The 15,707-nt window shown below is 40.9% G+C and overlaps 1 protein-coding gene across 1 annotated transcript in view; it reads right to left on the reverse strand.

Moving 5' to 3' along the window:
- The window catches only part of Dusp16 (dual specificity phosphatase 16), an 83,521-nt gene that overhangs the window by 50,333 nt on the left and 17,481 nt on the right, over positions 1-15,707 (reverse strand). The window contains exon 2 of the mRNA XM_021190629.2: positions 266-854. Coding sequence (XP_021046288.1) covers positions 266-493 — 228 coding nt within the window. The 5' untranslated portion in view covers positions 494-854. The remainder of the gene's footprint in view (positions 1-265; positions 855-15,707) is intronic.

Consider the following 15,707-nt stretch of genomic DNA (forward strand, 5'->3'; position numbering starts at 1 on the left):
TCATAACCATCTGTAACAAGATCTGATGCTCTCTTCTGGAGTGTCTGAAGACAGCTACAGTGTACTTACATATAATAAATAAATAAATCTTTAAAAAACAGCATAATTGTTAATATATTTTTAGGTATTGCAAGATTACCAAATTTAAAAAGCAACCAAAATTTCCTCAAATTACTTTCTATACTTAAAAAAAGAAGCTTCAATTAAAATATTTTCTAAATTAGTATGTCCACTTACTTAAAAAGTCATAAAAGAAAGAAATTACCTTATGCTTTGCAGAATGTTGGATAAGCTCTGTAATTAATACTTTGTCCTGTTGTAACCTTCGTTTCATCAGTTTGGAGCAGTTGATATTAATGGCTTCCAAAATGTGGGACGTATTGTATTCCACAAATGGCCGGCTATCAATTAGCAGCACTTTTTCTGTTCCACTTTCCAGCAGAGCCACCAAGCTCTCAGTAACAATTTGAGTTCCAATCATCTCATGGGCCATGACAACAATAAGTCCTCTTTCCCCACCTCGTTCTTTAATTTGCCACGATGATGTAATGGTGCTGTGCTCAAAGGCTCAGCCACTCCATTGTACTAAAAATGTATGAGGTCAGGCTAGTGGTGACTGGCAAGAGGAGAGTTAAATCCATTTCAGCAAGGGCCCTCCAACTGAATGTCTCTTTCTCTTTCCTGGTGATATGCTCTTGCAAAGGATTCCTTCCACAAAGCAGCCCCTCACACTAGATTCATAGAGATGATGGGAATACCCATCCCACAACAAAAGATGCTCTAGGGCGGCCAGGCATTACATCATCCTTTACCTTTGCGCCCTCACTCCAACAGCTTTATACTGGGCTGACAACCTATATGAAGAGAGAAAGAAAGACAGAAAACAAAACATGGGGTCAGAAAAATGAGTATCAGATTAGAGAGTGTATGATTCATAATATTTACTTCATTAATCTAATTCCATACTTAATGCACTGTTTCATTTGAACAAACAAAAAGGATTAACTAGACATGGCTTCATTAAAAAGGGGTTACACTAACCTCAAAATATAAAAACTTCAAAAAAAAAACAAAACAAGGCATTCATAATTATAATTGCCTGAGATCCCAAATTCAATAATTTGTATGAAATTACAAAGCCTGAAAAAGCAGCTCGAAGTATTAATATTCCAAACAGTTTTCTTCCATTTTACTTACTTATGCCTTGAAAACAGTACACAGAACAATAGCAAAAAAATCAGATTATATTAGGAGAAAAAGATCTCTGCTGCTGGCTTAAGGATTCCTGTGGTGAGTGGGCAAACAGCAGCCCCTGAGAAGGGCAGGAAAACAGGGTTCCACAAAGTTCAGTTACTGTTTAAGGGAGAAAGGGGACAAAATGGCTGACGCACTTGTCAATAGGACTACAGAAGGCCTGCAGTGGACCCAGCCCACGGCAGCTGGTCTGTCTACATCCCAAGCCCTACTCTCCACCTTATGTCCCTTGACCTGTCATAGGCTTCCCCTCTGGTTTTCATACTACATTCTCAAGAGCATCGCTGACTTAGAAAGTTTCATCCCTTAGCCTGGGACTTGAAGACAGCATGCAGAGCCCTTAAAATGCCTTCTAATCTCACCAGACTCTTGTAAGGAATCATTTCCTGAGTAACACTAACTGAAGTTTAGTGTCCACAATTTGAGCCTGATCCTAGCCTTCAACATTCTTAGATTTGTATCTAACCTGGTCCATTTTCCTTACAGGAGACACGCTTTGCTTAATACCAGACATTTGCTGTTGGCATTCACTTTTAGAGGATAAGCACTTGGTGGAAATATTTGATTAGTTTCTCACTTCCACTCTGTTTGTAGGTAAGATGCTCAATTTAACTTTCATAATAAGCAAGACCTTTCTTGTTCCAAAAACAACTTATGATTATAAATAAATATTTGATTGCCTGGTTTCAGAACAAGATGGTAAAGCTGTCAATCATCTTAGGGTCATATTCTCTACTTTAAACTTAAATTTCAAGCCTGGGACATGGAGAAAAGGCATCAGGCTATAAAGAGAAGTGGCCTGGAATTTACTGGTTATCTTCTACAAAATAAAGATGCAGCAATGACTATCTCTTCATAAATATTTGTTCTGAGAACAAAACTGTCTGACTTATATAAAATTAATAAATGGAAGTGGATCAGACAAAGAGAGGAGGGGACTGCATTGGTGGCTAAACGCACAGGTGAGGCTGGGCATAACAGTGGCTGCCTTTAATGCTGGAACTCAAGCAGCTGAAAAAGAAGGAATTTTAAATTGTAGGGCAGGCAGCCTGGGCTATATAGTCATTCTGTCTCAGTTGTGAGGGCAGTGTCATGAACAAAGCTCACTCATGCCTAGAACCATAAAGACATTATGAGGGCTAAAGTGACAACTCAGCAGTTAAGCCTCCAGCAGCTCTCAGAGGACCAGGGTTCAATTTCTAGCACACACATGATACAACCATCTTTAATTCCATTCCCAGGGGATCCAATGCCTTTTTCTGGGATCTTCTCAGGTACCAGGCACATACATATTACATAGACATACAGGCGGACAAAACACTGATGCACATAACGTAAGTGTTTTCCTTTTAAAAAGACATTACTGAGTAGATCAAAGCAGTAGCAATCTACTTTCCTACACAGTCCAGCCTCCACCTTTCTCACAAAGCCTGATATAGATGCACGTGGGAAATCTTATTTTATGAACCCTACATTTAATGTATTCAATGGCCATGTCTTGTCTTCTAAGCACTAAGTTTCATCACATTGCATTTATCTTCAATGTGTTTTTGTATCAAAGAGGAATAAGAGTCACCTCTCATTCACTGAAGAAGCCAGAGCAGATGTGCCTTGGCAATCAACAAACTTTCACAAAGTATCCAGCATGTTCACAGTACTTTATCAAAGTCCTGACTGCTCAGTGACACATCTCATGCCAATGTAAGGTCCTGCACAGACAATCTCTGACTTCCAAACCGGAGTTTCCACTACTGGGTTACCCAGTTCTCCCCTCAGCACCTGCTCCACAATGGAACTGGACTGGGGAAGAATGATGTGATTTGTCCACAAGAGTGCCCAGATGGCACAGAAAGCAGAAATCTGAGAACAAGAGCAAGCTGATTCCAACAACAGCACCAAGTGTGGTTGGCCCCGTTCAATGATGAAGTCAGGAAGAGACAAAAAGCAGTGATCTGGGTTAGGAGATCAAGAGACAAAAGCGGGGAGAAGATAGCAAATATGCACAAGCTACATTAGAAAACTCATCTGCTTCCCTTCAGCAGACAGTTCTACCAGGTATGAAAAGGGCCGAGCAGGCTGCTGCAGACACAGAAAGACTCTTGTCCTAACCAAGAAAGCATCTCTCTCTGCTCAGTCACTCCAATAGGGGATATAACTTTAGCAAAAGGATGAGAGTGAAGTAAATTTGTACAGATTAGATTCGGTATTGTACTGAAACCAGCTCGAGTCCTCTTGTATCTTTATATCAAAATGTTGATGCTCTTAGTCCTTACTGGATTATGTGGCAGAACCCTACCAAGGGGTAATGGAGAATGACTACGAATGACCTCCGACTCACTTCTTTTCTATTTACTTACTTATTTAATTTACAATCCAGCCATTACTCCCACTTCCAGTACTCACTTCTTTATAAGTAGAAATTTTTTCAAATGTTACTGATTCTTTGTGAATTTCATATCATGCACCCCACTCCCATTCATCTCCCTGTCCCTTCATATCTGTCCTCCACCCCTGCAAATAAAACACCCTCCAAAAGAAAATAAAGTAAGATGGAATTAAAACAAAATCTTGGCGTGGAGATTGTGGTGTGTTGCATTATGTCACCCAGTATACACTTTTGTCCACATAGCTCTGCTTGCAAATGTTCATTGCAATTAATCACTGGTCTGATTTGAGGTCTCTGGCTTCTGCTACTCTATCAATACTGGAACTCCTCTTGGATATCCTGTTGTCCTGTGTCATAGCGATCCTGCAGCTTTGGATCTGAAGGACTGGCCCTTTCATAGCTAGCATAGATGTTGGGTGAGCCAACTCAAAGTCCTGGATCTGGGTCTGGGGGTGCGGAGGGCATAGCTGAGTTGGTCAGATTACCAGCTCTCCTGAGCCTACACCACTAGGGAGATTACTCCAGCATTGCCCCAGCTAGCTCATCCAATGCTGCAGCTAGCAAGGGGCAGGGTCAGCTCTCCTGTTCTCATGTCCTGGGGCTGGCTCACCCATGCCTTCGCCAATGGCAAACTACTGTGCTGCCCAGGTGAGGTACAGGGCCTGCTCTCCCAAGTGCTGCAGCAGGTGAGGGGAAAGGACAGCTCTCCTGCTCTCATTTCCCTGGGGCCAGCTCTCCTGAATGTGGTTGCTGGTGAGGGGCAGGGCCAGCTCATCACAGTGCCTAAGACAGAAGTCCAGACCAGACATCTGCATGGCCTTCAGTAGTAATATGGGCTCAGGACATCAATACAGACCCTGGCTGCCATAGGACCACAAACCAGACATGGCCCCTAGCAGCAGCCCGGACCTAGATGTCCCCATGGCCTCAGGTGGCAACACAGGCCACTCAGAGCAGAATGTGTCCCTGTGGCAGCCCAGACCATGGATATCTGCTTGGCCTTTAGTAGTAACCAGGGCTACAGACATCAAAAGAGATCCCAGCTGTAGCTGGATCATGGACCCAGACATGGTCCTTGGTGGCAACTCAAGCCTCCTCATGTCACCATGGCCTCCTCATATTTGCCTGTTCCTCACCACCATTCTCCACGGTGTACAAACCGTTTGGCTTTACTTTCTCTTGCATCTCTTCACCACATACGCCATCTTTCCCATCTCTCCATTCGTCCTTCTTAGTGGCACCCACAGCAGATACTTGGGTGTCTTTCTTCTGGCCACCCCCATCAGTGTGGCCAGGCCAGCATTTGGGTGTCTTATAAGTTTTAAATTAAGTACCCATAGTCGGCTTCTACCTGACAGGATGGGGGTGTATATCAGTAGATAGAGTACCTGTTTATCATGCATGAGACCTGTGTTCAATCCCTTGCACTGTGCCAGGTGTTATAAACTGCCACGATACTGAAACTCCACCACTGTACTGAAGTTTCTTAAATTCATATGTTGTAGATGTCCCTCACCTGGTAACCACTGCTAACAGTAAGTAGCTTCTAATTTCTTGTTTAAAATAAATATAGAAAACATAACATTATTTGTCTTCTCCTTTGTTAAAATATTACATGGAATATGCAGTTTTATATCTTGCTTTTTCTTCCATTCATAATACTCCAATTTTATTTAAAAAAAAAAAAACATTACATTTAGAAATGAGCAGGCAGGCAAACTAACCATTTCTTGGGCCAGGGAAATGGCTCCATGTGTAAAGCACTTGCTCTGCTATAATGAGGGCCTGAGTCCAGATCCACAGCACCTCCATAAGGTCACACACACTGTAACCCCAGTGTCCCTCCAGTAAGACAGAAGCAGACACATGAGAACCCCCACAAACTATCAGGCCAATGACCTGAGGTTTACAACAGGTCCTGGCTCTTACATGTTAAAAGCAAGTATCTACACCTAAGGCTATTTTCTGATATCTGATGTGTTGTTGGTGACATACACACAGAGTCACAAACACACACATCATACACATATAGAAATGCCATTCCTAGTACGTGAATCAAATGTGAATCAAATCATGCCTTATATGCTGTGACTTCTAACATTAACAAAAATTGTATAATAACCTCCTCCTTAAATTTATCTGTTTTTATATGTAATACATTGAACATTTTAGATTCAATGAGAAGATACACTGGACTTCATGATAGAAGAAATGGTTGAAGTTTTATCTATCAAAATTCACTCTATATCTAATTTCGAAACTACATCAGTGAAAGATGCTACTAATTTTGTTATGTGTGAGGACTGTTAAGGTAGAGCTTATTTTAAGTAAAGGAACAATATAAAGACTAATATTATAAGAATACCAATATCTGTCCTTACAATAATTAAAAGGAGAAACATCTAGGTTCGCTTTCCTCAGTCCCTGCAGCCATCAGTGTACCCAGCTAGATTTTTTTCCTGGAGTACTGTGGATTTAACCCAGGCCCTCACACATGGGGTAACCATTTTCAACACAGCTATGTATCTTGCCCATTCTGGATTTTTGTTTGTTTGTTTGTCTGTCTGTTTTGTTTTGTTTTACTTTTCATTTTGAGATGACCTTATAAAGTTTTCTACACTAGCCTTAAGTCTGCTCTGTAGGTTAGGCAGCCTTGACTGTAACCCTCATGTCTCAGCCTCCACAGTGAATAAAATGACAGCTCTGTACCCAATCCTTCCAGGACTTCCCTTCCCCCACCACATTACTATTAAATGATTCTACTAAACATCTTCCAAGATGAAGTGTTTTTCTCTCTGAAACATCCCAATAACAGAACAATAGCTCTGAGGTCAGTTGTAATAAGGATATGTTCAGCTACAAGAATAAAAGGTCCCTTTTGCCTTCTTCTCATGGTTACTCTATGCCAACAACAATAGTTCTCAATTACTAGGCACTGCTGCCCTGAGCTCACCCACATGGCCTAAGTCAGGCAGGGTAAGGAGGGCTCCACCAACACTTCAAATGACAGTCTGGAAATTGAGAAAGCAGGAGCTCCCACTGTATCCTCATTTCTTGAAGAAAATGATTCACAGGTCTAGAGCGTAAGCTCAAATTCTCAGCAGGTCATGGGAAGGATAGAATCAGGCATAAAGTTTAAACTAAGTGATACTTAGTTCCCCTCCAATAAAGACTGATAAAACAAGCTACAAAATAAAAGACTTTTAGGGGAGCTCTGATGGTAAACTATACAAATCTACAGGGAGGACTAGACTTGCTGCAAGGGAGGAAGGACCAGATGAGGAAGCAAGCAAAAACATCTTAGGCTTTGACCTTTGTAGTTCTACAGGGATTAATGCTATTGTCTAGGATTCTGTGGATAACACAACTAGTGGAAGGCTGAGGTTGTGGTTAATACAGAGTGAGGCGCCCTAATCAACACAAGCAAACACCCCCCTCCCCGACTGTCAGAAATTGAAAAACAAAAAAACTGACAGAAATTCAGAGATTAAAAAAACAAAAACAAAAAACAGATCCTCACCAAAATAGCCATGAACTTAACATGTTCCACATTTTCCTACCCAAAACTGTAAGACAAGTGATATTATATTGACAAGTGATAGTAACAGAATAGACTGCTTGAAGGAAGTCTTTCTAGACAACTAGTATTAGACAAGGAGATAAAAGCTCAGGAAAGCCCAGCCTCACTGAGAGGCAGCACTCATCACAGTTAGACCATTTACATGTTAGACCATTTACATGTTTCCAAATGAAGGCAGCTAACTTTCAAAGATTAACTCTTTTAAGACACTGGCCAGCCAACTCATGGGCGGGGCTAGATGTATGAGCAGCCTTAGAGTTACTGCCGGCCAGGAGTAGCATACACTTGACACCATTTCAGTTAGAGATCATGTCTTTCTTCTTAGAATGGCTTCCTGTTTGTGATGTTCACCTGCGGACAGCTAGCTTCCATTACCTGATCTCCCTGAGCCCTGATTTCTTCTTCTCACACTACCTACCTTCCCTTTTCCTCCATTCCATGAGTTTATTAGACTCACTCCTGCAACCTCCACTCATTTACTGATCCACATCTCATGTTTCCGCTAGCTCCTTGCTGGAAAACTAAGGGCCCAGGTGACTAGAAGAGGATCCTGGATATGGGTGGCCTTCTGGGGTGGGAATGCAAGGAGCCCTAAGAGGGAGCCACCAGGCAAGAAGAAATGTAGGGTATCTGAGAGTACAGAAAATGTTTTAATAAGGCTACTCATGACAATGGTAGGCTGGTGTTGAGAAGAAAGATTTACAACAAGCTAAGGTCAAGTAAGACTGATGTGCATCCTGGTACTCTTGAGCATCTCCCAGTCGATTAGAAAGTAATTATCAGACACCTGGGATGTGCCAAACACTGCCGTGAAAACGCAGTAACAAATGCTAACTATTCATTATAAATTATAAGTATAAATGTATTGTAAAAGTAAAATATCCTTGCTCTCTTAGAATTTAGTACTACAATACTGAATTAGTCATTTTTCCATTACTTTAAGAAAATCTGAAACAATTAACTCATTAAGAAAGAACATTGTGTGTTCATGTACATGCTCCAGGGTGTCCCAGGAGTCAACCTGAGGTGCCATTCATCAGATGCTATTCACTGGTTTTTTGAGACAGGGGGCTCTCACTGCAACCTAAGGCTTGCAGATTAGATAGACGGGCTGAACAGCAACCAGAGGGGTCTTGCTGTAATCTGCCTTCCCAAAGGTGGGAAGAAGTACCAGTACCGCCTTACCTAGCAGTATTTGTTATTACTATTATTTAAAACGTTTTTTTAAGTTTAAATATATTTTGATTATATTCTTTCCCTTCCCCAAATCCTTCCAGATCCTTTCCACCTCCCTATACACCCAAATTTAAGTTCTTTCTCAAAAAACAAATAATAACCCAATATAACAAACCCCTTCCAAAATTAAGAAAGCAAAACTCCACCCTACCCCATATCCCCACCTCGCCCCACTACACAAAAAACAAAAACAAAAAACACCTAACTATAACCAAATAATAACAAATAAAACTCTGGAGTCCATTATATGTTGGCTAACTACTCCTAAGCAGGAGGCCTGTCCTGGAGTGGCTGATATACCCAGTGTCACTCTATTGAAGAAAACTGATTTTTCTCTCCCAGCAGGTATGTGACAGTTCCGTTGTTAACCTTTAACCTAGTGGCTAGGTTTTCTTTATTTTTAAAAATGATTTATTTATATTTATCTATGTACATAGGTCTTGACTGCATATGCATATGTGTCCGTGTGAGGGTGTCAGATCTCCCTGGCTGGTACAGACAGCTGTGAGCTGCCATGTGTGTGCTGGGAATTGAACCTGGCTCCTCTAGAACAGCCAGTGCTCTTAACTGCTGAGCCATCTCTCCAGCCCCATGGCTAGATTTTCATACATTTAAACAAAACAAAACAAAAATAAAATATAGTAAGATAAACAAAATTTATCACATTCAAGTTGGATAATTCAAACCAACAGAAGGAAGACAGCCCAAGAGAGGGCACAAGATTCAGAGACTTACTCACATTCTTATGCTATTATATAATAATAATACACACACACACACACACACACACACACACACAGAGGACCTGGTGCATACCTGTGCTCCAGTCTCTGTGAGTTCATAAGAGCCTTACCCAGTTAATTTAGAGCGCCTTGCTTTCTTGGCGCTCCCCACCCCCTCTGGCTCTCACACTCTTCCCGCCTCCCCTTCTGTGGAGTGGAGGAGTAAGGGGTAGGAGGTCCCTGAACTCTGGGGGGAAGGATTTGATAGAGACACCCCACTTAGAGCCGCAGTGTTCCAAAGTCTCGCACTCTGCATAATGTCTGGCTGCAGTATAACAAGCATTTTACATGGATGTTGAGTATTGAACTCAGTATACTCCTAATTAAATGGCAAGAGGTTTACTGACTGTACTTATCTTAGTTAGAGTTTTTATTGCAATGATGAAACACCGACCAAAAAGTAAATTGGGCTTACACTTCCAGATCATAGTCCATCATTGGAGGAAATCAGGATAGGAACTCACACAGCTGGATCCTGGAGGCAAGAGTTGATGCAGAGGCCATGAAGGGATGCTGTTTATTGGCTTCCTTCACATGGCTTGCTCAGCCTCCTTTTTTTATAGAACTGAGGACTACCACCAGCCTAGGGATGGCACCACTCACAATGGGCTGAACCCTCCCACACTGATCACTAATGGATAAAATGCCTTACAGCTGGATCTTACGGAGGCATTTCCTCACCTGAGGTTTCCTTCTCTCTGATGACTCTAGCTGTGTCAAGTTGACACAACTCATTTCCCCAGTCCCTAAAAAAGATATTTGGCTTAGAGTTCTGGAAACTTCAGTCCAAAATTGAGCAGATCCAATGCTCTCAGTACTTCTTGTGGGCATGTCAGATAGCAAATAAGAATGGGAGGTCAGGTAAATTGTTGATATAGCAAACTGGCATAGAAAAAAGAAGTTGGGCACACAATTCCCTTTTGAAGGCCTGCCCCTTGTGACCTAAAGTCTTCCCGCCAAGATCTTATGTCCTAATGACTCCAGTACTTCCCAATAACATTAATTTGGGGACTCAGTCTTCAATACTTGAACCTTGAAGGGACTTTCAAAATGTAAAATATAAGATACATAAAATAGACAAAATAAAATGTTATGCAAGTGAAAAGTGCTATGGAGAAATAAATGAAGCAGAGTTAAAAGGTAAGAGATGCTAGAGGAGGCTCAAACTGGCCAATCAGAGGCCTTTCTCCAAAGGAATCACAAAAATAAAATCATGAAGGAGGTGAGAAAGCAAGCTAAGAGGACGCCTGAAGACTGAAGCTCTATGCCAAAAGCATGATTGAAAAATCATGAAGATACTGGCCAAAAACTCCTGATTTAGGCAAATTCTAATAAAAAATATGGCAGATACTCAGTCTTTCTTCAGAATTATGGTTATATCTACTAGAAATGACACATTTCCAAGCAATTGAGATTTTTTAACTTTAGAGTGAAATATATACAAGTATGTATGTAGATGAGTCCACACACATTAAAGAACTTTAAGTACATTTTCTTCCTTTAACACTGCAAAGGAAGGTGCTGAGGTTCCTTAATTAGTGTTAGTCTTAGCCAAGAAACACCAACACTGTGACAGGAAAGATTGCAATGTTCACACAGTATACTGCTGCTTAGAGCACAAATGTTTATACCTACTAAGAGTCTGGAGGGTTTTGTTTTTGTTTTTTGGCAAGGAATGGAGTAAAATATAACAGACATAGTAAGCAAAATAAAAGTATGAAAAAATCTATACAAGGAAGTATTTTTAAAATATTTTCTTTTTTAAGATAACTTATTTATTTTTATTTTATGAGCATTGGTTGGTGTTTTGCCTGCATGTGTGTCTGTGTGAGGGTGTCAGAGCCCCTGGAACTGCAGTTACAGACCTCTATAAGCTGCCATGTAAATGCTAGGAAACCTTAGTTCTTTGGAACAGCAGCCAGTGCTCATAAGTGCTGAGTTATCTTTCCAGCCCCCTTAAAAATCTTTTCCTTAAAATAAATGTTTTCAAGATGTTCTTCTTGTCAAAGGATAGATCAAATAACTCAAGAACTTATATTCAAGAGGTTGGTAACAGTAACTTCAGAATCTTTATCTATATATTATACCCTTGGCCAATTCACTATCATAACAAAATCCACTATGAGAAAGAAGGGGCATATGTTTCTGATACAAAAGTTAAATTACCATAAGTACTAAGACAGGGCAAAGGTGGATAATCTGGAAGCAGTCTAATGAAAGAAAGGTTACAATTTAATTTCTCAGAGACTATCAGTTTAAGAGATATCTTGTGTATTGTATGGATACATTGCCAGTCAATTTAAAAAACCTATGGCCATAGGAAAGGGTAGAATAGAAGGTGGGACATCCAGGAGGCAGAAAGAATTCTGGGATAGAACAAGGCACAGGATATTCACCTGGGAAGATTTGACAAGATTGATGCATGGTACCTGAGCACAGATAATGAGACATGTGGCAGAATGTAGATTCCCAGCAACCACATGGTGGCTCACAACCATCTGTAATGAGATCTGATGCCCTCTTCTGGTGTGTCTGAAGAGAGTGACAGTGTGCTCACATATATAAAATAAATAAATCTTTAAAAAGAAAAAAAGAATAGTTATAGTAAGGTAAAGAGCATTTGCTTATCATCCTCAAGGTGTGTGTGTGTGTGTGTGTGTGTGTGTGTGTGTACTTACTGGTGACAGAACCTTATGCACACTAAACACGTTGTCTATAGCACTGAACTACATCTCAGATGCCCAGAAAATTAAAAGTTCAATTGTGACTTGTGACTACAAACCTGAATTTTAAAACCTATCAGTTGGGGCATGCTTTTTAATACAAAAAGAGTCCTTCTATATATGAGGGACTTATTCTGATAGTTTTGTTAGTTAATATTGTACTACTACTCTTAAAATATATTTCGAGTATTAAAAGTTTCCAAAGCAAACCTGCTTAAATAATCACAAATGCAATAAAGTATGACTTCTCATTCCTCAGCAAAAAGGTGCAAATTCCTCTGGCAAGGTAAAGCAGTAGGCTTAGGTCGCCATTGTCAGCTCCTAAGAAGACAAGCACACAAGACATGAACAGGTTCCAGGCATGGCCTTCAAGCACAGACCACACCTGCTTCCAAGGCCCTGGGGCTAAAAATAACTCTGGGGCCTCAAAAAATGGGATGTCAGCCAGGCCCAGGGGTAACTGCTGGCCCCTCGCTCAGCTCTGGTCAGTGAAAGTAGGAGCTACAAAACTGTTATCACACACACACACACACACACACACACACACACACACACACACACAAGCACTCACAATTTCCTTCTCTAGGTTTCTGCACCAAGCACACACAACTCAGGCAGGCTCAGTTTCTTTGCAGCTTCCAACCAAAACAAATCTTAGGAATTCAAAAAATTTAAATAAATGTGAGATTTCATGATGTATTGGGGGTTTTTTGTTTTTTTTGGTTTTGTTTTGTTTTGTTTTGTTTTTCGAGACAGGGTTTCTCTGTATAGCCCTGGCTGTCCTGGAACTCACTTTGTAGACCAGGCTGGCCTCGAACTCAGAAATCCACCTGCCTCTGCCTCCCGAGTGCTGGGATTAAAGGCATGCGCCACCACACCCAGCTGATGTATTGTTTTGAAAGAAAAAAAAATGAGACAGGACTCAGGAGACCTTGTTCCTAATTTCAACTTTACCAAACTGCTCAGAAGGCCATATAAAACATGCCACTAGACACTCCCTCGCCTGTGTTTGTATAATGGGTGAAGTGGGGAACTGAGTGACATCTAAGATTCTTTCACTAGTAAAAGATGCCACTGTGAGTATATCTTAGGATTTAAACAGTGTTGGAACAGAAAGGTGCCAGAAATGTACTGATTATCAAGCAGTCATGTAAGTGTCACTGTTTATATCCTCACATTAAAAGGAAAACTCTGGGGCCACAACAGGCAAGCCAAATCATCCCTTTTACGGCTGGAGATTCCCAAGGCTTGATGTGAAATAACTATTCCCAGTTCTCTGCAGGTCTCAGGATAAAAGGAGGTCATGTAGCAGAGAAAGACAGGCAGCACCACTGTTCACCCACCCCAGGAACCTAGGCTATACAAACTCTAACATCACTACTTCTGTCTACACAAGCAGCACGCACACACACACTCATGCACACATTTGCAGTGGGTGTGGAGAATTTAATAACATGAGGAAGCTACACCACCAGAGAACCATAGAGTGACAGGGCCAGGGCAGAAGAACAGGATAGCGCAAGACACAGAGACCAGACCCTGGCAGAGCCAAGGATGTTACCTGAGCTCTTGGTCCCTTGTCAATGTTTTTCATCCTCTCATCAAACTCAGTTTCTGTGTTTTCCCTTTGTTCTCTTCTCTCCCTTGCTCCTCTTTATAGTTGTCCCTTCAGGGCCTTAAAAACAGGGCCTCTAGCATTTTAAGGTTAAGCCCTTACTATTAATTCATTTTCTGTGGTGGTGTTTCCTTTGTGGGGGGGGGGGGAGGGGGAAGAGGCATCTGCCAAGGTCTTTGATATGCTGCTATTATATCAAGTAAGCACAACTGTTACAACCATTTTGACATAGTTACCAATGGGTTCCGTGTTCTATCAACATTAAAAAAAAAAATACTTTTTACTGGTCAGGCTGTGGTGGCACACACCTCTTATCCCAGAACTTAGGAGGCAGAAGCAGGTGGATCTCTGTGAGTTGGAGGCCAGCCTGATCTACAAAGCAAGTTCTAGGACTGCCAGGGCTACACAGAGAAACACTGTCTTGAAAACCAAAAACAACAGGCTGGTGAGATGGCTCAGTGGTTAAGAGCACCAACTGCTCTTCCAAAGGTCCTGAGTTCAAATCCCAGCAACCACATGGTGGCTCACAACCATCTGTAACGAAATCTGATGCCCTCTTCTGGTGTGTCTGAAGACAGCTACAGTGTACTTACATATAATAAATAAATAAAAAATAAATATTAAAAAAAGAAAACCAAAACAACAACAATAATAATATAAATAAACTATTAAGGTAAAACATTTTAAAGTAAAGTTTTATTTTAGAGAAATTAAAAAAACAAAAACAAAAACAAACAAACAAACAAAAAACCCAGCTTGACATTTCATACATAGCTGGCTCCACGATAGCTGGCTCCACGAAGAAACTTCATTAACTTCCTGTCAAGACAGAGTTCTCTGTGCAACAGCCCTGGCTGTCCTGGAACTCACTCTGTAGACCAGGCTGGCCTCTACCTCCCTGTCTCTGCCTCCCAAGTGGTGGAATTAAAGGTCTAGAACATCACACCTGGCTCACTATCTTATACTGTGAATCTAGATACAAAGGCTAGGTCTCAACCTAAACCTCAAAAGAAACATATTCTTGAGGGTTCCACAGTGGATATGTAGAAAATAACATGGATTACTTTACAACCTAGGGGTTCATATTGTAAAGTAAGAAGTAACCTGAGCACACGTGGACAAAAACAAGCTTCATCAAGGGTGGGATGGCACCTGTGGCCCTGCCGGCTGGCTGACCCTCCAACCTCTTGTAAGCCACCGGTTCCTACTGAGCACAATGTGACCCAGAAAGAACGTCAAAGACAAATAAGATGACAAGCCTTGTATCTCAGCTCAAATACAACCTTAACAATACAATTTAAAAAAAAAAACTGAACTACAAGCCATAAAAAATAACCACAAAGCAAAAAAAAAAAAAAAATTAATTAATTAAAAAAAAAGATTATACAGAAAACATCTATTCAACAACACAAGTCTGAGATGAGATGTCATTTCTGCCTGCAATTCTTCAGGTTATTCCCTTTCTAAGAGACCATCTGCCACCTTCAGGAAGATGGTCCTGCCCTTTATAGTCCAGAGGTAATATCAGGTTCAGGCATGCCATGTACAGCAGATACTGTCCAAGTTTTAATTTCTGACTGAAAAACATCACTGTCAGCACTGGCTTATCTTAAAGCTAATAAAAGGCATTGTGAGAAAAACAGAAGAGATAGTTAACCTCATATAAGTATTAAAAAAAATTAAGTATAGTTGAAATGACATTTTGAACAAATATAAAAAAATGCTTTCCTAGGAAAATTTAAATTTCAAGATGACTTTTCAGGAAAAAATTGGGACAAAATTGGGACATGAACACCCAGAGAGAAATGAAGAAGAAAATTCCAAATGAAATAAATAGATGAACTCAATGAAAGAGATGAGCAGATTTTCCTGGCTGAAGCACAGACTGTATCAGTATGTGACAAAGTAAGTTAGAAGGAAGACACATCCTGGAAGACATGTGCCGTCAAACCCACCACAAGCTGCAGAAAAATGACTTGAAAACATCACTGGAGCTGGGCATGGTTGCACACGTCTGCCTTTAAACCAAGCCCTCGGGAGGCAGAGGCAGGCAGATTTCTGAGTTTGAGGCCAGCCTGGTCTACAAAGTGAGTTCCAGGACAGCCAGGATTATACAGAGAAACCCTGTCTC

Source organism: Mus pahari, chromosome 2 (genome assembly GCF_900095145.1).
Source record: "Mus pahari chromosome 2, PAHARI_EIJ_v1.1, whole genome shotgun sequence".
NCBI classification, from domain to species: Eukaryota; Metazoa; Chordata; class Mammalia; order Rodentia; family Muridae; genus Mus; species Mus pahari.